Below are 23,255 nucleotides of genomic sequence, written 5' to 3'. Positions count from 1 at the left end.
CCACCAAAGCCCTTTTATGATTCTGACTTAAAGTCTGATTCAGCTGAGGACCTACCTGAGTCTACAGTGGACTTACCTGAGTCTCCACAAAAGTCTCCACCAAGGGCTAAATCTCCCACTGAAAGACTTTCTTATACCAAATTTATTAGGCAGTTTGGCAAAGAGCTACCAGTTAAGCTAGAAGCTGATTTTGCCTATAGTGCTGAATACTTGGAGGCCTTAGATTTTGATGAGCCTCCTAAAGAACTTCTCAGACTACTTTTGCATGGTATTCTCAAGGAGACTCTTCACAAAAACTTGGAGACGCCCCTAACCATTACAGTGGCTCCCAGAAAATTGGACTCTCTATATTAAATAATGTCTTCTCCGGGTTTTGATAAACCACAGCTTCAGCACCAGTCCCTAGTGGTGGAGTCGACTTTGAAAAAATCAACTCCATCAAGAGTCTATGCTTCAGTGCCACTAGGGAGTGAAGGGCGCACTATGGACAAATTTAGTTGTCGCCTATACCAGAATTCCATGTTGGCAAATGGAGTTCTAAATTATAATTTCTATATTTCCTGTTATGTAAAGTATCTTGTTAAGAAATTGCCTTCTTTTGATAAATATATTCCTCCATAACATTTACAGGAATTTAATTATCTCTCTCACACCCTTGCCCTAGCTAGAAGATATATGGCAAGATTTGCTTATGATTCGTTTGAATTGTCTCCCAGAGCCTCAGCTATGTCAGTAGCAATGAGACGTCTCACGTGGCTAAGAGACTCTTAGCCATGTGAGACGTCTCATTGCTACTGACATCAATCTTCAGGTCAGATTAGCGAACATTCCCTGCATGGGAGATGAGCTGTTTGGAGACTCTATTTATTGAAAATGCCACACAAAAGCTCACTGATCATGAGAAACATTGGAATGCTTTGTTTAATCGAAGCCTAAGCCTTCAGCTTCTAAATCTTTTAAGCCTTCTTCTTCATATCAAAGCATTTTTCTTCAGCTGTTCCTCCCTCTGCAAAGACTAGAACATTTGATTCAGCTTTAGCTTTACACTCATACTACTCACCTGCCATCATTCTTGGCCAGGAAAGTGATGGTGCTACTGGGTCACATGGATTCTACAGTGCATACTACTCCATTTGCAAGACTTCATCTCAGAATGCCTCAATGGACTCTCGCATCTCAGTGGTCTCAAGCTCTCGATGAACTGTCTCAACATATTTTCATCATTCCTTCAATTCAACAGTCTGCAGTGGTGGATGAACTCTTCCAATCTTTCCAGAGGATTTTTGTTCCATACACCTCCACATCAGAAGGTTCTGATAATGGACTTGTCCACCTATGCTTGGGGGGCTCATCTGGACAGTCTTTGCACTCAAAGTCACTGGTCTGCCCAGGACTATATTTGCCATATCAATCTGTTTGAATTCCGAGTGACCTGCAGTGCTCTCAAAGCTTTTCAGCACATTGTCACCAACCACGTCCTTCTTATCCACACGGACAATCAGGTTGCAATGTACTACATAAACAAGCAAGGTGGCACGGGCTCGCTCTGTCTTTGTCAGGAAGCCCAGAAGATTTGGAACTGGGCGATTGCTTGCAACATATTCCTGAAAGCAATATACATTCAAGGAGAAAAGAATTTTCTTGCAGACAAACTCAGCAGGTTTCTTCAGCCTCATGAGTGAATGCTCAACTCTGCAATTCTGCATCACATCTTCTCTCAGTGGGGGACCCCTCAGATATATTTGTTTGCATCCCCCCTCAACTATAAGCTGCCCTAGTTTTGCTCCAGGCAGTACTTTCCCCAATGGCTAGAAGCGGATGCTTTTCTTCTGGATTGGACGCACAAGTTTCTTTTTGCGTTTCCTCCAGTCTCTCTCATCCTCAAGACCCTGGTCAAGCTCAGAAGGGAGGAGGCCACCATGATCCTCATAGTCCCTGGTTTTCCCTTCTACTTCAACTCAGTATCAAGGAACCAATCCAGATTTTTCCATCTCTTCTCACGCAGAGTCATGGGTCTCTTCTGCATCCCAATCTTCAGTTGTTGCACCTGGCAGCTTGGCACCTCTCGGCCTGACCGGCTGACTTTCATCTTTTCCAGCCTGTCAGACTGATATTGGAAGCATCAAGAAAACCATCTACACAACAGTGTTACCAGCAGAAATGGACATAGTTTTCTGCTTGGTGCACTCTTCATCATCATGATCCTAAATTCACCTCTGTATCTTCAATATTGGATTTCCTTCTACATTTGTCCAATTTTGGCCTCAAGACCACTTCGATTAGTGCTATCAAACCCACATCACAGTGCTATCAATGCTTTTCTTAGACCAGTTGATGGAAAACCTCTCACTGCTCATCCTCTTGTTTCCAAGTTTATGAAAGGACTTTTCAATGTCAAACTCCCCTCAAACCACCTCCAGTAGTTTGAGACTTTAATGTGGTTCTTGCTAGACTGATGAAGCCTCCTTTTGAACCAATGTCCTCGGCTCATCTTAAGTATCTCACTCGGAAAGTGTTTTTTCTCATCTCTCTCACATCTGCTCGAAGAGAAAGTGAACTTTAGGCACTGGTGGCGGATCCATGGTTTACAGTGTTCATCATGACAAAGTGGTGCTTCGCACTCATCCAAAGTTCCTTCCAAAGGTAGTCACTGAATTCCATCTCAATCAACCCATTGTGCTTCCAGTATTTTTTCATAAGCCTCATTCTCATCCTGGAGAAACAGCTCTTCATAATTTGAACTGTAAATGAGCTCTGGCCTACTACTTACACCGTACTCAGCCATGTAGGACATCTCCTCAACTTTTTGTCTCCTTCGATCCTAATAAGTTAGGATGTCCTGTATCCAAAAGAACTATTTCTACCTGGTTGGCGGCTTGTATCGCCTTCTGTTATGCTCAGGCTGGGCTGCAACTGGGGAGTCGCGTCACAGCCCACAAAGTCCAAGCTATTGCAGCTTCAGTTGCTTTCCTATGCTCGATTCCTATTGATGAAATCTGTAAAGCTGCTACTTGGTCCTCAGTTCAAACATTCACATCTCACTACTGTCTAGAATCTTATTCCAGACGGGATGGCCACTTAGGCGAAGTAGTATTACAAAATTTATTTTCTTAATAGCCAACTCTCCATCCATCCCGTTGTAGTAAGCTAGGGATTCCCACATGTGAGAATATGCTGCCTGCTTGTCCTGGGATAAATCACAGTTACTTACAGTAACAGGTGTTATCCAGGGACAGCAGGCAGATATTCTCACAACCCACCATCTTCCCTGGTTGGCTTCTTAGCTTGCTTACAGAATTGAGGAACTGCGCGCATTCACAGTGCAGGCAGTTTGCGAACTTCCTTAAGTTCTTAAAGTGGCGATGCACTTTTAAAACTGTCCATACCGGGGCTCCGTGGATAACGTCATCTACATATGAGAACATATTACCGCTACCCCTGGATAACACCTGTTAAGGTAAGTAGCTATGCTTTGTTGTACTACTTAATCCTGTTCTTGAGTTACAGCCAACACCAGAAAAATATCATTAACCAAGAACGAGCATCATAAGGACTTGCTGTTTAACAATCTCTCTCTCCTCTTGCCCTGTAGGTTGTTGCTCCCACCATCAGCTCACCTGTCTGCCAGGAGCAACTAATAGAGGCAGGGAAGCTGGTAGCAAAATCTGTGGAAGGCTGTGTGGAGGCATCGCAGGCAGCTACCAGTGACAATCAGCTTCTGAAGCAGGTGGGCATAGCTGCCACTGCTGTAACCCAGGCACTCAATGACTTGCTGCAGCACATTAAACAGTATGCCACCGGTGGGCAGCCTATAGGGCGCTACGACGTGGCCACAGACACCATCCTGAACGTCACAGAAAACATTTTCAGCTCCATGGGAGACGCAGGTCAGTTCTCGGACTCTCTCGTATTTGAATAGCTCTTGTGGCTCTCCCTGCTGCCCGAGTTGCAACAGAGTAGGTGACGGCAGAAAAGACAGGTCACTCATCCTTTCTGCTTAGCATTCATCCTAGCTGTCATGTACAAATTTTTTCCTTATCCAGGATAGTTTTTGTCTTTCTTGTAGTCCACCAAAGGACACATTTCAAAACAGACCCAGCTGCTGGTTGGATTTCGATATCATCAGCAACCAAGGACTGAAGTAGCTTGTCAGATGACCAGGCTGTAGTTGACATAGAAACATAGAAGATGACGGCAGAAAAGGGCTACAGCCCATCAAGTCTGCCCACTCTGCTTACCCACCCCCATAAAGCCCTGGTTTCACTAGGATAAAGTAATGGGATTGCTGTCTTAGTCCAGTTTCAAGGTAATAAAACAGAAATTAAAAAAAAGAAACCAACCCTTTTTTTTTTAAAATTGGACTGTCTTCTCCGGATCAGTTGTCAGCAAGAGATAATGATATCAAAATGTGTACAATAAAATATGAAAAGCATTTAAATGACAATCTCAAGGTAGAGGTAGAGTGGGGAGGAGTGGATGGGTTACTCAGAAGGTAACAAAGAAGTATAATTTTATGGAAACCCAGATCCTTTCCTGTCTGATTGATATCATTTTAACCTCAAAGGTTCTGACTATCCAGGTATCGCCTTTATTTGCTTTGTGGCCCCTGTGTGAGTTGAGTCTCCTCTCTTAGCATCTGTCCTGTATCCCCAATATAACATTCCTCACATCTTCTGCACCAAAATGTTTTATGTCATATTTTTCACGAACTTCTTATGAAATTTAGTGTGTTCCTGTCCTGAATGAAGTCAATGTAAAATGTTGTAAATATTTCTTACCGCACCTCAACACTAGCTGTAAAAATGAACTGTGAACTGAATAAAAGCAAATCAAAAAGTTTTATAGCGTATCTTGCAGAAAAATGTAAAGTCTAAAAGTAACGTTTCAATTTAGCAGATGTTGAAAGTGCTCTCCCTTTGCATGAAGGCTTGCCTTCATCCTTGGCCACCATTGACCTATGGACGATGCCCTGCTTCAGCTCAGCCCAAACAGAGATGAGGCACTGTTTAAGAACATAAGAATTGCTGCTGCTGGGTCAGACCAGCGGTCCCTCATGCCCAGCAGTCCACTCACGCGGCAGCCCTCTGGTCAAAGACCAGTGCCCTAACTGAGACTAGCCCTACTTGCGTACGTTCTGGTTCATCAGGAACTTGTCTAACTTTGTCTTGAATCCCTGGAAAGTGTTTTCCCCTATGACAGACTCCAGAAGAGTGTTCCAGTTTCCTACCACTCTCTGAGTGAAGAAGAACTTCCTTACGTTCGTACGGAATCTATCCCCTTTCAACTTTAGAGAGTGCCCTCTCGTTCTCCCTACCTTGGAGAGGGTGAATAACCTGTCCTTATCTACTAAGTCTATTCCCTTCAGTATTTTGAATGTTTTGATCATGTCCCCTCTTGATCTCCTCTGCTCAAGGGAGAAGAGGCCCAGTTTCTCTAATCTTTCGCTGTATGGCAACTCCTCCAGCCCCCTAACCATCTTAGTCGCTCTTCTCTGGACCCTTTCGAGTAGTACCGTGCCCTTCTTCATGTACGGCGACCAGTCCTGGACGCAGTACTCCAGGTGAGGGCGCACCATGGCCCGGTACAGTGGCATGATAACCTCCAATCTGTTCATGATCACCATTCTGTTTGCCCTTTTCGCCGCTGCTGCACATTGCGCGGACGGCTTCATCAACTTGTCGATCAGAACTCCCAAGTCTCTTTCCTGAGAGGTCTCTCTAAGTACCGGCCCGGACATTCTGTATTCATGAATGAGATTTTTGTTACCGACATGCATCACTTTACTCTTTTCCACGTTGAATTTCATCTGCCATGTCGATGCCCATTCCTCAAGCCTGATTATGTCATGTTGCAGATCTTCGCAATCCCCCTGCGTCTTCTCTACTCTGAATAACTTCGTATCGTCCACAAATTGAATCACCTCGCTCGTTGTACCTATGTCCAGATCATTTATAAAGATATTGAAGAGCACGGGTCCAAGCATTGAGCCCTGCGGCACCCCACTGGTGATGCTCTTCCAGTCCGAGTATTGTCCATTTACCCCCACTCTCTGTTTCCAGCCAGTTTTAATCTACGTGAGTATTTCACCCTCGATTCCATGGCTCACAATTTTCCGAAGTAGTCGTTCATGCGGAACTTTGTCGAACGCTTTCTAAAAGTCCAGATATACAATGTCGACCGGGTCACCCTTGTCTATCTGCCTGTTGACTCCCTCGAAGAAGTGCAGCAAGTTTATCAGACAAGATCTACCTTTGCTGAAACCGTGCTGGCTCGTCCTCATCTGACCATGTCCGTCAAGGTGATCAATGATGCAGTCCTTTATCAGCGTCAGCGCCTCTACCATCTTTCCCGGTACTGAGGTCAGACTCACCGGTCTGTAGTTTCATGGGTCTCCCCTCAAACCTTTTTTGAAGATCGGCATAACATTCACCACTTTTCAGTCCTCTGGAATCTTTCCCGATTTGATCGACAGATTGGTTATTAGTTGAAGCAGTTCAGCTCTTAAGCCTATCAATCTGCCTGCATATCTCTTCTAGACTGACCATTAACCCTGTCAGTTTCCCGTTTTCACTTCCAGCATATAGTCTGATGGGTTCCGGTATGCTGTGTATGTCCTCTTCGGTAAAAACAGACGCAAAAAATGCGTTCAGTCTGTCGGTGATTGCTTTGTCCTCCTTTAGCGCTCCCTTTATTCCTTGGTCATCCAACGGTCCCACTGCTTCCTCCGCGGGTCGTTTCCCTTTAATATATAGAAAGAACGGCTTGAGGTTTTTCACCTCCTTGGCTATTTTTTCCTCGTAGTCTCTTTTGACCCCTTTTACTGCCTTATGGCACCAGCGTTGTTGTTGTTTGTGCTTGTTCCAGTTTTCGTCTGGTTTTGATCTTTTCCATTCCTTAAACGAGGCTTTTTTGTCTCAGATCGCTTCCTTTACCTCTACAGCAGTGGTCTCAAACTCAAACCCTTAGTGGGGCCACATTTTGGATTTGTAGTACTTGGAGGGCCGCAGAAAAAAATAGTTAATGTCTTATTAAAGAAACTAGTCTTTAAGCCCGTTACATTAACGGGTGCTAGAACATATGTGTGTGTGTCTGTCTTTTTTTCTCTCTCTCTCCTTAGCCGCTTTCTTTCTTTCTGCCTTTATTTTTCCTTGGCTGTCCATCACCACCCCTTGCCTGCTCCCCCTGTCCATTTTCCCTTCCTTTTACCTCCACTGTGTCCACCACCACCCCTTCACTGCTCTCCTTATGCAGCAGCAGCCCTTCTCCCTTTGTTTTACCTCCCCCCTGTCCAGCAGCACCTCTTTCCTTCTCCCTCTGTCCAACATTAGTCCTCCGTTCCTTTTTCTTCACCTCCCCTGTCCATCAGCATCTCTTTCCTTCTCCCCCTGTCCAGCAGTAGGCATCCCTTCCTTTTTTATCCTCCCTCCTCCTTCTTATCCCTATGATACTCTTACCTTGCTCTGCCCCTGATCAAAGGTTCCCGACAGCTGCCCAGTTGCACCCATTGGAAAAGTTCCCACTGCCGCATCCCGCACCCCTCCTGACGCAGCTCCCGCTGTCCTTTCTGTCTGTCTCTGTCCCTGGCCTCCTTTGCCTGTCTGTCTTTCTGTGTATCTCCCTGACTCTGTGTCTTTCTTCTTTCCTTTCTGTCTCCCTTCCTCCCTCTGTCTGTCTGTCCAAAGCAGCATTCCATCCCCCTCCATTTCCCTCCCCCCACAACAGTTCCCTGTGCACCTGCCCCTGTGTCTTTCTTAGTGTTTCCCTTCCTCTCTCTCTGTCCAAAGCAGCATTCCATCCCCTCCATTTCCCTCCCCCCACACCAATTCCCTGAGCACCTGCCCCTGTGTATTTCTTATTTTCTTTGTGTTTCCCTTCCTCTCTCTGTCTGTCTGTCCGTCCAAAGCAGCATTCCCTTCCCCTCCATTTCCCTCCCCCCCCCACCAGTTCCCTGTGCAGCAGCATTAGCGTTTCCTCTACCCCCCCCTTTCCCTTCCCGCGGGCCGGACTACAAAGGTGGTGATTCCAGCAGCGCTTGCATCAGTCTCCACACGCTGCTTCGGGCCCTTCTACTGCCCTGATTTACTCTGGCACGTCCCTGATGACATCATCAGAGACGCGGCAGAGCAAATCAGGGCAGTAGAAGGGCCCGAAGCAGCGTGTGGAGACTGATGAACACGCTGCTGGAATCGCCATTCGGGCCCGCGGGAAAAGAAGGGGGTGGGCGGCAAAGGAGAAACGGAGATCGGCGGCGGCGGCAGGAGAAACGGAGAACGTCGTCTGGCTGCGGTCCGGCTTGTGGAGGCGATAGGCTGGTGACGTATTAGCGCGCATGCGCACTCCTTAGGCCACAGACCTACAGCGCACGGAACACGCAAATAGGACTGCGCATGCGCGAGTTAGCCTTTTATTATATAGGATGACAACTTTGCATGAGGTAAAACTCTTTATAGTTTATAAATCTTTCCTTTAACAGTTAAAGGAAAGATTTATAAACTATAGAGTTTTACTTTATGCAAAATTGTCATTAACTATTTTTTTCTGCGGCCCTCCAAGTACCCTATTTTTTCTGCAGCCCTCACATTTAAAGTTTAATATCTTTCCTTTCTCAAAACTGACACATTTCAATCATTATATTGAAAATAAAATCATTTTCCCTACCTTTGTTGTCTGGTGACTTTATTTTTCTGTGCATTTAACTATGTTTCCAGGGTCTTCTTGTCCTTTGACTGGTTTTCTTTCCATCTTCACTTTCTGCCTTGCATCCATCTTTGGCATTAACTGCTTTCTTTTCAAAATCTACGTTTCCATGTCTTATCTTCCCTTCTGTCTCTCTCTTCTTCTGTCCCTATTCCCATGGTCTGACATCTCTTTCTTTCCTTTCTCTCCCTTCCTTCCTTTCCCCTGGTCTGGCATCTGTCTCCTTCCCTCCCCCAACTTTTTATTTCTTTCACCCTGCCCCCTTCTTTCTTTCTCTCTCCATGCCCCTTTCTGTCTGTGTCCCGTCTCCCTTCTTTCTTTCTGTCTCCCTTCTTTCTTTCTGTCTCCCTGTCCCCCCTTTCTTTCTTTACTTCTCCCTGCCCTCCCCCAAGCCACTACCATCGGGGAACAGGCCGCCACTGCCGCAGTCAGGGAACAGGCTGCGCTGAGGTCTTAACTCTCCCTGCTTATTTTCCCCAGTGCGGGGCCGACCAATTCTCGCCACCCGACATCAATTCTAACGTCGGGAAGGAACTTCCGGGCCAGCCAGGCAGCGATTGGCTGGCCTGGAACTGATTCTGCCTGCTCTCTCTTCCTCTTCCAGGTTTCTCCTGCTCTCTCCTCCTGCTTCTCCCAGCTGTTTAGAGAACTGAACGGCCGAGCACCGTTGGCTCCTCCCCTTTTAAGATTGGAGACCCCTGCTTTAGTCGAGGACATATTGCGGGCCGCAAAATATTCCTTGGGGAGCCGCATGCGGCCCGTGGGCCGCGTGTTTGAGACTGCTGCTCTACAGTGAGCCACGCTGGTTTTTTTTTCTTTTTCCTCTTTGATACATGGTATATATAGGCTTTGTGCCTCGGTGACCGTATCCTTAAAAAGAGACCAAGCTTGCTCTAGCATCTTTACAGTGTTCATCCTCTTCTTAATCTTCTTCCCCACCATGCGTCTCATTCCTTCATAATTCCCTTTTCGGAAGTTTAGCACCATGGTTGTCGTTCTGGACCAATGTTTTGCCCCTATTTCCAGGTTGAAGTGGATCGTATTGTGATCGCTGATTCTCTACATCTTGTGCCGGTCCTTTTAGTCCATTTAGAATTAGGTCCAGAATTGAATTTCCTCTTGTATTATCCTTGACAAGTTGTTCTAGGAAGCAATTGTCTACAGTTTCCAGGAACTTGGTCTGTCTAGCACAGCCGGTGGTGCCTAGGTTCCAGTCTATCCCCGGATAGTTGAAGTCGCCCATGATAACTGTGTTGCTTCCTTGCAGTTGCATTTAATCTCTTCCGTCATTTCTCCATCAATTTTTTCGGACTTCCCTGGGGGTCGGTAGATGCCTATCCTCGTTTACGGTCCATTTGTTCCCAGAATTTTGACCCATAGAGACTCTAACTTATCCGTCTGTTGTGGCATGTTCTCTCCAGTCGATTCAATTCCCTCTTTGACGTATATGGCAATGCCTCCTCCTTTTTGAGTCACTCTGTCTCTGTGATATAGTTTGTATCCCGGTAGCACCGTGTCCCAGATATTTTCATCAGTCCACCATGTTTCTGTGATGCCGATGATGTCAACATTATCCTTTTGTGCCACAGCTTCTAATTCACCCATCTTATTTCTAAGGCCCTTGCGTTCGTATACATGCACTTGAGTTTGCAACCTGTTCCCTTCTTGCGTGTCCTTCCCGCTTGTGTCCCTTTTGGTCCGTCTTGTCTGAAATCTGGTAAATCTTCCCCTCCATCTTCCTGCATGGTATCCTCCGGGTATACCGGTTCCCGAACCATCGACTCTCTCTCCCGGTTGACTGTTGGCTTTCCCTTTCTTCCTAGTTTAAAAACTTCTCCACTTCTTTCTTGATGTTGCTTGCAAATAGCCTAGTTCCGTCTCTGTTGAGGTGGAGTCCATCCTTCCTGTATAGCTTGCTCTTCCCCCAGAACGACGTCCAGATATGCACGAAGTGGAATCCTTCTTCCTCACACCAGCGCCGCATCCACGCGTTGACTGCTTGCAGCTCCATCTGCCTCTTCTCATCAGCCTTGGGTACTGGCAGGATCTCCGAAAATGCTATCCTCTGTGTTCTGGTCTTCAACTTCCTTCCTAGTATCCTGAACTGGTCCTTCAGTCCTTCCCTGTTGTAGTTCCTGTTGCTCACATTGTTCGTCCCCACATGGATCACCACCGCCGTATCTTCTTCCACACTGTCGATGATCCTGTTAATGCGGCTCACTATGTCGATCCAGTCTTCCTCCCGCTATGTGGCTGTCAACTTGCCTGATGATAGAGTCCCCCACAACAATTGCTGTCCATCTCTCTAGCTGTAGATAAGTGTCCTTCGTTCCTATCCATTTCCTCTCATCGTGGCATTCGTCTTCTTTGGGGGTTCCCTCCGCTGTTTCCAGATCTTGCTGTTGTATCCCCCATTTCCTCCTGGTGGATGTCCGTCTGGTGGTCCACACTCTCTGTAGGCGTATCCCGGCAGTTCCACTGTTGCTGGTGTTTTTCCACGGCCTCCCTGTATGCCTCTTCTATGAAGTTCTCCAGTGCCCGGACTTCTTCCTTGATGGTGTCCTCCGTCTTAACGATCTCTGCATCTCTGTCTTCCTCCTCCACTGCTTGAAGTGCCTCCAGTACCAGTATTCTGCCCTCCAGGAGTCTAACTTGCTTCTTCAGGCTTTCCAGTTCTCCGCATCGAGCGCATATGTAAGACTGCCTCCCAGAAGGGAGGTAGTCATACATATGGCAGACGGTGCAGAACACTGGGTAGCTCAACATCCTGCTTCCATTGCTGCCCACTTGCCGGTCTCCTGTGGATGTCTTCTGTGCCTGCTGTGGTTGTCCTCAGTGTCTACGTGCTAATGTCCGCCTGGTTGTGTGTCCTTTTTGCCTTTTTTGTCCCACCTGGCTGAGTGTCCTCAGTGTCTGCTGTGTCCTCAGTGCCTGCTGTGATTGTCCTCTGTGCCTGCTTGGTTATGTCTTCAGTGCCCACCTGGTTGTGTGTCCTTTTTGCCTGCTTTGTCCCACCTGGCTGAGTGTCCTCAGTATCTGCTGTGTCTGGCTAGTTGTGTGTTTCTGTACCTGCTGGGCCTGCCTGGTTGGATGTCCTCTGCGTCTGCTGTGGTCTCCCTTCGCTCTTCTTTAGTGGTGGCTCATCCCTTCTCAAGGCCCTTCGCAAAGGCACTCTCGCTAAGGCGAGCGCCTTTGACACGCGCCGAATAGCCGAGCGCCGTTGGCCCCTCCTCTTTTAAGGGGGAGTTTCAGTGGATGACGTCGGGAGTGGGCAGAGCTAACTCTCACCGCTGGCCCCGCTGATTCTGCCTGCTCTCCCCTCCTCCTCCAGGTTTCTCCTGCTCTCTCCTCCTGCTTCTCCCAGCTGTTTAGAGAGCCGAATGGCCGAGCACCGTTGGCTCCTCCCCTTTTAAGGGGGAGTTTCAATGGATGATGTTGGGGGTGGGCGGCGCAAACTCTCGCTGCTGTCCCAGCTGGTCCCGCTGATTCTGCCTCCTCTCCTGCTCTCCCCTCCTTCTCCGGGTTTCTCCTGATCTCCCCTCCGCTCTCCTCCTGCTTCTCCGAGCTGTTTAGAGAGCTGAATGGCCGAGCACCGTTGGCCCCTCCCCTTTTAAGGGGGAGCTTCAATGGATGATGGCGGGGGTGGGCGGAGATAACTTGCCGCTGCCCCAGCTGGTCCCGCTGATTCTGCCTCCTCTCCTGCTCTCCCCTCCGCTCTCCTCCTGCTTCTCCCAGCTGTTTAGAGGTCTTTGACATCAGATATCACTGTCTGGTCGACCCATTCCTTTATCTGCCCCCAGATGCAGTAGTCCAGTGTTTTTCAACCGCTGTTCCGCGGCACACTAGTGTGCCGCGAGATGTTGCCTGGTGTGCCGTACGGTCAGGGCCGCCATCAGGGCAGTACCACCAGTCCTGCATTCAGGGGCCCCGGGCTCCCCCAGGGTCCTAGGCCACAGTCTAGGGAGAGGGGCGATCCGCCCCACGTGGACAGGAGAGAGCTGGACGGGGGACCCGCGGAGTTCAATACATCTCGAGCCGCGAGGCTCGTCTTCTGTTCCTGCCTGCCCTGCAGCTAACATATAGCCGATCACAAGCGTTCCCCGATGTCAGCGCTGACGTCGGAGGGAGGGCTTAAGCAAAGCCTGCCCTCCGACGTCAGCGCTGACGTCGGAGAATACTTCCGTTCGGCTATTTGTGCGCGGCAGGGCAGGCAGGAAGCAGAAGACAAGCCTCGCGGCTTGAGCTTCGTTTTGCTGAGAAAGTTGCAAAGATGGGCTGGGAGGCAAACACGGAACACAAAAGGGGGGAGGGAGTGCGTTTTGGACACAAGGCATGAACTTGGGAGAGAGGAAGGGAGGGAAAGAGATGCTGAGGTGGGGGAGGGAATGGGTTTTTGGACACAGAAGAAATGGACTTGGGAGAGAGGAAGGGAGGGAAAGAGATGCTGAGGTGGGGGAGGGAATGAGTGTTTGGACACAGAAGGCATGGACTTTGGAGAGAGGAAGGGAGGGAAAGAGATGGTTGTGTACACGGGGAATAGAAGAAAGGAGAATTTTTGGTCATAGGGAGGGAGTGAGGTACAGATAGTGGCATACCAGGGTGGGGGGGGCGGTCTGCCCCACCCCGGGTTTACGTCCCAAGGGGGTGCACAGCTGGCCACCCTCCAGTGTTGTCCCTAGGCCGGCAAACTGCGGCTCTTTAGCCACTTGAGTGCCATCGCCGCCATCGGGAACAGGCCGGCGCCAAGTTCTCCCTGCTTTTCCCTGTGGGGCCGGCCAACTCTCGCCACTCGCGTCAATTCTGACGTCGGAGAGGACGTTCTGGGCCAGCCAATCGCTGCCTGGCTGGCCTAGAACGTCCTCTCCGACGTTAGAATTGACGACGGGTGGCGAGAGTTGTTCGGCCCCGCGGTGAAGAGAAGCAGGGAGAACTTGGCGACGGCCTGTTCCCGATGGCGGCGGTGGCACTCAAATGAATTACTTTATATATAGTCAATATAGGCACAGAGTTAAATTTTTTTAACATTTTCTAATGGTGGTGTGCCTCGTGATTTTTTTCATGAAACAAGTGTGCCTTTGCCCAAAAATGGTTGAAAAACACTGCAGTAGTCAACTGGATTTAGGTCTGGTGAATTTGCAGGCCAGAGCTCTGGGGTCTCCTGATGTAGCAATTCTATGGTGTCCTTTGTCCAATGTGTTGGGGCATTGTCTTGTTGGAAGATAAAGTAGTCTCCTGGCATGCGACAGATGCTGGCAACAGCTTCTGTGTCAAGAGGACATCCTGGTAGTATGCGCCGTTGGATCTTAACCCCAGGATCGATGAAGAATAGATCTGTGAATCCGAGTTTTGAGATTGCAAACGAGACCATGACTGTGACTGGCTGAAGGTCAGGCCGGTCCGTAGTAGATGTTTGGTATTAACCTCGCGCTTCAGTGTTGTTGAAGTCACATACCGGCAATCATTCTGTGTATTAATTGATGGAACTACTGTAAATATCTTTTCATCTATAAACCAGATGAAGCTGATGCTGTGCTCCGGCTACTTGGTCCAAAGCTGCTTGCACTGTTTCAGGTGTGTGTCTTTGTTGTGTAAAGTTAACTCTTGGGCACAACGCTTTTTAAAACGCTTTAATTTCAGATCGTCATGGCTTATTCCTGCTTCCCTTGCTATTTGGTGAGTTTGGTGTGTTTGCAGTGCGTCCTCCTGACTCATAGTAACATAGTAGATGACGGCAGATAAAGACCCGAATGGTCCATCCAGTCTGCCCAACCTGATTCAATTTAAATTTTTTTATTTTTTCTTCTTAGCTATTTCTGGGCAAGAATCCAAAGCTCTACCCGGTACTGTGCTTGGGTTCCAACTGCCGAAATCTCTGTTAAGACTTACTCCAGCCCATCTACACCCTCCCAGCCATTGAAGCCCTCCCCTGCCCATCCTCCTCCAAACGGCCATACATAGACGCAGACCGTACAAGTCTGCCCAGTAACTGGCCTAGTTCAATCTTTAATATTATTTTCTGATTCTAAATCTTCTGTGTTCATCCCACGCTTCTTTGAACTCAGTCACAGTTTTACTCTCCACCACCTCTCTCGGGAGCGCATTCCAGGCATCCACCACCCTCTCCGTAAAGTAGAATTTCCTAACATTGCCCCTGAATCTACCACCCCTCAACCTCAAATTATGTCCTCTGGTTTTACCATTTTCCTTTCTCTGGAAAAGATTTTGTTCTACGTTAATACCCTTTAAGTATTTGAACGTCTGAATCATATCTCCCCTGTCTCTCCTTTCCTCTAGGGTATACATATTCAGGGCTTCCAGTCTCTCCTCATACGTCTTCTGGCGCAAGCCTCCAATCATTTTCGTCGCCCTCCTCTGGACCGCCTCAAGTCTTCTTACGTCTTTCGCCAGATACGGTCTCCAAAACTGAACACAATACTCCAAGTGGGGCCTCACCAATGACCTGTACAGGGGCATCAACACCTTCTTCCTTCTACTGACTACGCCTCTCTTTATACAGCCCAGCATCCTTCTGGCAGCAGCCACTGCCTTGTCACACTGTTTTTTCGCCTTTAGATCTTCGGACACTATCACCCCAAGGTCCCTCTCCCCATCCGTGCATATCAGCTTCTCTCCTCCCAGCATATACGGTTCCTTCCTATTATTAATCCCCAAATGCATTACTCTGCATTTCTTTGCATTGAATTTTAGTTGCCAGGCATTAGACCATTCCTCTAACTTTTGCAGATCCTTTTTCATATTTTCCACTCCCTCTTCGGTGTCTACTCTGTTACAAATCTTGGTATCATCTGCAAAAAGGCACACTTTTCCTTCTAACCCTTCAGCAATGTCACTTACATACATATTGAACAGGATTGGCCCCAGCACCGAACCCTGAGGGACTCTACTAGTCACCTTTCCTTCCTTCGAGCGACTTCCATTAACCACCACCCTCTGGCGTGTCCGACAGCCAGTTTCTGACCCAGTTCACCACTTTGGGTCCTAACTTCAGCCCTTCAAGTTTGTTCAACAGCCTCCTATGAGGAACTGTATCAAAGGCTTTGCTGAAATCCAAGTAAATTACATCTAGCATATGTCCTCGATCCAGCTCTCTGGTCACCCAATCAAAAAATTCAATCAGGTTCGTTTGGCATGATTTACCTTTTGTAAAGCCATGTTGCCTCGGATCCTGTAACCCATTAGATTCAAGGAAATACACTATCCTTTCTTTCAGCAACACTTCCATTATTTTTCCAACAACTGAAGTGAGGCTCACCGGCCTGTAGTTTCCTGCTTCATCCCTGTGACCACTTTTATGAATAGGGACCACATCCGCTCTCCTCCAATCCCCAGGAATCACTCCCGTCTCCAGAGATTTGTTGAACAAGTCTTTAATAGGACTCGCCAGAATCTCTCTGAGCTCCCTTAGTATCCTGGGATGGATCCCATCTGGTCCCATCGCTTTGTCCACCTTCAGTTTTTCAAGTTGCTCATAAACACCCTCCTCCGTGAACGGCGCAGAATCTACTCCATTTTCTCGTGTAACTTTGCCAGACAATCTCAGTCCTTCTCCAGGATTTTCTTCTGTGAACACAGAACAGAAGTATTTGTTTAGCACATTTGCTTTCTCCTCATCACTCTCCACAAATTTTTATCTCCCTTTTTTACATTTTTGTAGAAGATCGTGTACGTCTGTGTGCGAATTGAGTGCGGTCGTCCGCGAACTGAGCGCGGTCGTCCGCTGCCTGGCTTACAATCCATGGTGCTCATGGCTCGGATCTTGTGTAGCAGCACATCCAACATTTGTTTTAACCCTTCTTTGGAAACTCTTTCAACCATCTTCGACCGCTGTAACCTCTTTATCAGAATTTGGTCTTCTGCTGTGAAAACCATTTTGATACAGAGACTGTTTACAATCGACCTGCTTCTGCGCATATCCCATAGCAACAATTCATTTTCACAAGATAGTGGGAAATATTTACAACATTTTACATCAATGTCATTCAGGACATGATGTACTAAATTTCATAAGAATTGACCGAGTTCTGTGGAAGATACGACATAAAACATTTTGGTGTTGTTTTCAGTTTACTATAAACTTTGAAAATGTAATTCCCTGGAAATGTCCAGATACCTCTTATTGTAGTCCGCCTAGAACCGAAAGGTTAAGGCGGAATACGAGGTGCGATAAAACATGGTGAATGCTGCTACCGAGCGCCATCCAGCGGGAAGGCAGGGATTTTCAGTATTGGCAGTGGTGCGTTGAATCCTAGTAACAGTGTGTGACAAGTTTCAACTTGTTGGGTGCAGTCAGTTGTGAGCTACTGTTGAGAGATGTGTTTTAACATGAAATTTTGTTTCAAACTACAAAAAACCGCTAAAGAAAAACATGAAATGTTAAAATTAGTTTATGATGACGCTGTAGTGACCATGAGGACTATTTACAAGTGGTTTGAGCGATTTTGTGAATCGGTTGAAGAGGAGGAGAGATCGGGACATCCTTCAACATCAAAGAGTAACTGTGCTATATATAACATTTGAAAGGGAGCGTGAGTAATTTCCCATGTAGTAAAATGGTGGAGTCCTGTGATATGTTTCCACTTAGCTTTTCTATGATTTCAAATTAACTCCTTTGCCATTCATCCAAGTCTGCCCATTCCAAGTATCCCCTCCCCTGAATTTACTCCCTTAAAGATCCCACTGAGTATCCCATTTTTTCTTAAAATCCGTCACGCTGTTGGCCTTTATCACCTAGAGTGGGAGTCTGTTCCAATGATCCACTACTCTTTCGGTGAAGAAGTACTTCCTGGAGTCGCCATGAAACTTCCCTCCCCTGATTTTCAGCGGATGCCCTCTGGTGGTCGAGGGTCCCATGAGCCAGAAGATATCATCCTCTGACTCGACGCGTCCCGTGATGTACTTATATGTTTCAATCATATCTCCCCGTTCTCTTCTTTCCCCAAGTGAGTACAGCCGCAATTTTTTTAGTCTTTCTTCATACGTGAGATCCTTGAGCCCCAAGACCATCCTGGTGGCCGTTCGCTGAACCGACTCGATCCTCAGCACGTCCTTTCGGTAGTGTGGTCTCCAAAACTGAACACAGTACTCCAAGTGAGGCCTCACCATGGCTCTGTACAACGGCATCATAACTTCAGGTCTCCTGCTGACGAAACCTCTGCGGATACACCCCATCATTGATTGGCAACCTTCATGTCATCACTAATGATCACCCCTAGTTCGCGTTCCGCCGTGGTCCTAACCAAGGTCTCGCCATTTAGTACATAAGTTCTACGTGGGTTTCTCTTACCCAGGTGCATTATCTTGCATTTTTTAGCATTGAAGCCTAGCTGCCAAGTATTTGACCATTGTTCCAGCAGCAGTAGGTCGTGTGCCATATTATCAGGTAATAAGCTTTTGCCTACTATGTTGCAAAGTTTGGCGTCGTCGGCGAACAGTGATACCCTTCCTCTGAGTCCTTGTGTCATATCTCTTATGAATAAGTTAAATAGAATCGGGCCCAGGACCGAGCCCTGCGGCACTCCACTGATCACGTCCGATGCTTCGGATGGGGTACCGTTCACCACCACCTTCTGAATTCTACCGCTCAGCCAATCCCCAACCCATGTAGTTAGAGTGTCTCCTAATCCTATCGATTTCAGCTTCTTTAGTAATCTTCGATGAGGGACGCTATCAAATGCTTTACTGAAGTCCAAATATACCACGTCCAGTGACTCTCCGGCGTCCAGTTAAGAACATAAGAACATAAGAAATGCCTCCGCTGGGTCAGACCCGAGGTCCATCGCGCCCAGCAGTCCGCTCACGCGGCGGCCCAACAGGTCCAGGACCTGTGCAGTAAATTTCTATCTATACCCCTCTATCCCCTTTCCCAGCAGGAATTTGTCCAAATCTTTCTTAAACCCCAGTACTGTACTCTGCCCTATAACTTCCTCTGGAATTGTATTCCAGGTGTCCACCACACGTTGTGTAAAGAAGAACTTCCTAGCATTAGTTTTGAATTTGCCTCCTTTCAACTTTTCCGAATGCCCTCTTGTTTTTTTATTTTCTGAAAGTTTGAAGAATCTGTCCCTCTCTACTCTCTCTATGCCCTTCATGATCTTGTAAGTCTCTATCATATCCCCTCTTAATCTTCTCTTTTCTAGGGAAAAGAGTCCCAGTTTTTCCAATCTCTCAGCATATGAAAGGTTTTCCATCCCCTTAATCAGTCGTGTTGCTCTCCTCTGAACTCTCTCGAGCAATGCCATATCCTTTTTAAGGTACGGTGACCAATACTGGACGCAGTACTCAAGATGTGGACGCACCATTGCCCGATACAGCGGCAGGATAACTTCTTTCGTTCTGGTTGTAATACCTTTCTTGATTATACCTAGCATTCTATTCGCTCTCTTAGCGGCAGCTGCGCACTGTGCTGTCGGCTTCATTGTCATGTCCACCATCACCCCAAAGTCCCTTTCTTGTGCACTCTCATTCAAAAACTTCCCTCCCATCACATAATTATACCTCGAGTTTTTGCTTCCCACATGCAATACTTTACACTTCCCAACATTGAATTTCATCTGCCATCTCTCTGTCCATTCCCCTAGTTTGTCCAAGTCTCTTTGCAATTCTTCGCAGTCCTCCTTTGTCCGAGCTCTACTAAATAGTTTGGTGTCGTCCGCAAATTTTATTATCTCACACTTCGTCCCTGTTTCTAGATCATTTATGAATATGTTAAAAAGCAGCGGCCCGAGCACCGAGCCCTGCGGAACACCACTCGTGACCTTTCTCCAGTCTGAGTAGTGGCCCTTCACCCCTACCCTCTGTTTCCTACCTTCTAACCAGTTTCTGATCCATCTATGCACGTCTCCGTCCACCCCATGGTTCTTCAGTTTCCGGAGTAGACGTTCATGAGGCACCTTGTCAAAGGCTTTCTGGAAATCTAGGTATATGATGTCTATGGGGTCTCCTCTGTCCATTTGTTTGTTAATTCCTTCAAAGAAGTGCAGTAAGTTAGTCAGGCACGATCTTCCCCTGCAGAAACCATGTTGGCTGGTTTTCAGAAGTTCGTTTCTTTCAAAATGTTTATCGATGTTTTCTTTTATCAGTGCTTCCGCCATTTTCCCCGGAACCGAGGTCAGACTCACCGGTCTGTAGTTTCCCGGGTCCCCTCTTGATCCCTTTTTAAAGATGGGCGTTACGTTGGCTATCTTCCAATCCTCCGGAATCACACCTGTTTTCAGAGATAGGTTGCAAATTTGCTGCAGTAGTTCTGCTATTTCCTCCTTTAGTTCCTTCAGAACCCTTGGATGGATTCCATCCGGACCCGGCGATTTGTCAGTTTTTAGTTTTTCTATCTGCCTGCGCACCTCATCAAGGCTCACTTCCATGGATGTTAACTTTTGTGCTTGATTTCCCTTGAAGATTTGTTCAGGTTCCGGTATGTTGGTTGTGTCTTCGTTTGTAAATACCGATGAAAAGAACATGTTAAGTCTTTCTGCGACCTCTTTCTCTTCCTTCACCGCTCCCTTCTGGTCTCCGTCGTCCAGTGTTCCCACCTCCTCCCTAGCCGGCTGTTTCCCTTTAATATATCTAAAGAACGGCTTGAAATTTCATGCTTCCCTGGCTAGCCCCTCTTCATTCTCTTTTTTGGCTTTTCAAACTACACGGTGACATTCTTTTTGATACTTTCTGTGATCTTTCCAGTTTCCCTCAGATTTGTCCTTTTTCCATTTTCTGAATGAATTTTTCTTATTGCCTATCGCTTCCTTCACTATTTTAGTTATCCACGCTGGGTCTTTTGTTCGACTCTTGTTGCACCCTTTTCTGAATTTGGGGATATACAGATTTTGCGCCTCGCTCACTGTATTCTTGAAAAAGGACCAGGCATGTTCTACCGTATGCCATTTTTTGGAAGTGTTCCTAAGTTTCTTCTTTACCATTCCTCTCATTGCTTCGTAGTTTCCCTTCTTGAAGTTAAAAGTTGTCGCTATGGTTCTCTTTCCTTTCAGTATTCCTATTTCCACCTTGAACTTGATCATATTATGATCGCTGTTTCCCAACGGTCCCACTACTTCCACTTCCTTTGCAGGTCCCCTTAGCCCATTTAGGATTAGATCGAGAGTGGCATTTCCTCTCGTCGGTTCTCTAACAAGCTGCTCCATGAAGCAATCTTGTACAGCCTCTAGAAAGTCTGCCTCCCTGGCGCATCTTGAGCTTCCAAGACTCCAGTCTATCCCAGGGTAGTTGAAGTCTCCCATAATAACTGTGTTACCGCTTTTGCATTCTCGCTTCATCTCGGCTTCCATTTCTTCATCGATATCTCCGGTTTGTCCGGGTGGACGATAGTATAGGCCTATCTTTATTTCAGGCCCTTTCCTTCCTGGTATTTTAACCCATAGCGATTCTAGCTTGTTGGCCGTCTCTACTGTGTCCATTCTTGTCGATTGTATGTTTTCTTTTATGTATAGTGCTATTCCACTGCCTTTCTGTCCTAATCTGTCTTGGCGATAGAGTTTGTACCCCGGCAGTGCTGTATCCCATCTGCTTTCCTCATACCACCATGTTTCGGAGATTCCAATGATGTCTATGTTCTCTGCAATGGCCATGGCTTCTAATTCTCCCATTTTGTTTCTTAGGCTCCTTGCATTAGTATATATGCAATTCAGCTCCTGGAATTTTGTTGCCTTCAATTCCTTTCCCTGTGCTTTGGTCATTAGATTCTTCTCTTTGGTCATTAGATTCTTCTCTTTGGTTATGATCTTTCTAATCTCCTCTCCTTTGTTAGTCGACTCCTGTAATTTGTCCCTTGTTCCATCCCAGCCTTTTATCTCCTTAGTATCTTCACAAGATACCTTTTTCCGAATCATCGATGCTTGGTCGACTGTCGGCTTTCCCCTTCTTGTTAGTTTAAAGCCTGTTCTATTCCTCTCTTGATGTTGTTTGCTAGAAGTCTAGTTCCCGCTGCACTCAGGTGCAGTCCATCTCTCCTGTAGAGCTTGCTCTTGCCCCAGAACGTCGTCCAGTTCCTCACGAAGTGGAATCCTTCTTCCTCACACCATCTCCTCATCCATGCATTTATTGATTGTAGTTCCTCTTGCCTTTTCACATCTGCCCTCGGCACCGGTAAGATCTCTGAGAACGCTATCTTCTGGGTCCTCATCTTCAGCTTCATTCCCAGAATCTTGAACTGTTCTATCAGTGTGTTTCTTCTATAGTCCCTCCTGCTGACATCGTTTGTCCCGATGTGGATCATTACTGTAGTCTCTTCCGTCTCCGCTCCTTCCAGGATCTTTCCAATTTTGTCCACGATGTCCTTGGCTCTCGCTCCCGGGAGGCAGGTCACCAGTCGGTCCTCTCTCCCTCCTGCTATGTGGCTGTCCACCTGCCTCAGGATCGAGTCCCCCACTAGGATCGCTGACCTTCCCTTCTTCAATGTTCGCTTCGGTCTCAGGTCGATGTCCTCGGTATGTTTCTCTCTTTCTTCCTCTGGGCATCGACTGGTCAATTTCTCGCCTTCTTGCGTTTTTTCTCCGTCGGTGTCTTCTTTGTGGTCTTCTGTTTCTTGCTCTCCCTTCGATGTTGCTGTAATTTCTTCTTTCATCTGAAGTTCGTTCTCTTCCACCCTCTTTCTGTATGCCTCCTCAATGAATTTCTCGAGTTCCCTGACTTCCTCCTCGATGTGCCTCTCGCTCATGAAGTCTTCAGTTGTCCTGATTGGGTCCTCCGTGGTGTAAAGTCCTTCTAGCTCCTGTATCCTGTCCTCTAGTCGCTTGACTTCCTTCTTCAAGCTTTCCAGCTCCTGACACCGACCGCATACATACGACTGTCTCCCCGAGGGGAGGTAGTCATACATATGACAGTCGGTGCAGAACACTGGAAAGCTCATCTTCTGGTTTCCCTCTGCTTCCATAGTTGTTCCTACTTTAATATAACACTTAAGACTACGTGTTCCTTGTGAGCCTGCTTCTTTCTGCACCTGCTTCTTGCCTTACTGCCTACTTCTTGTGTGTGCTGTGTTCTACCTTACCTTACTGTTGCTTGTGTGTGTTCGTTCCTTCTGCGCCTGCTTCTTCTGTACCCTTCAGTCTTTCCCTGGTGCTCCTGGGTGTAGTAACTTGGCCCTTCTTGAGGCCCTTCGCAAAGGCGCTCTCGCTAAGGCGAGCGCCTTTGCCGCGCGCCTTCGCCGGGCGCCGAACGGCTGGGCGTCGCTGGCTCCTCCCCTTTAAGGGGGAGTCCGGCGCTGCCTGTGACGCGTGGGGGGGGGCGGAGCGAACTCTCGCCGCTACCCCGAGCCTGCTGTCCTCCTGACTACTTCCTTCGGTGCTCAGCACCGACGCCGCCTGCCTCCTCTCAGAGCAGTGAATCAACAACCGCTTCCTGCTCCCCTTCTCAGCTCTCTCTTCGGCACCGCGTGTGCCGCGCTGGCTCCTCCCCTTTAAGGGGGAGTCCGGCGCTGCCTGTGACGCGTGGGGGGGGCGGAGCGAACTCTCGCCGCTACCCCGAGCCTGCTGTCCTCCTGACTACTTCCTTCGGTGCTCAGCACCGACGCCGCCTGCCTCCTCTCA

At 47.6% G+C, this 23,255-nt stretch overlaps 1 protein-coding gene across 2 annotated transcripts in view; it reads left to right on the top strand.

Moving 5' to 3' along the window:
• The window catches only part of TLN1 (talin 1), a 690,102-nt gene that overhangs the window by 334,793 nt on the left and 332,054 nt on the right, over window positions 1-23,255 (top strand). For both annotated transcript variants that reach the window (XM_033937496.1, XM_033937486.1), the window contains one exon: window positions 3,593-3,887. In XM_033937496.1, the coding sequence (XP_033793387.1) occupies window positions 3,593-3,887 (295 nt within the window). The remainder of the gene's footprint in view (window positions 1-3,592; window positions 3,888-23,255) is intronic.

This window comes from Geotrypetes seraphini, chromosome 1 (assembly GCF_902459505.1).
Source record: "Geotrypetes seraphini chromosome 1, aGeoSer1.1, whole genome shotgun sequence".
NCBI classification, from domain to species: domain Eukaryota; kingdom Metazoa; phylum Chordata; class Amphibia; order Gymnophiona; family Dermophiidae; genus Geotrypetes; species Geotrypetes seraphini.
The sequence above is the reverse complement of the archived record's forward strand: the minus strand, read 5'-3'. Positions and strand labels throughout refer to the sequence as shown.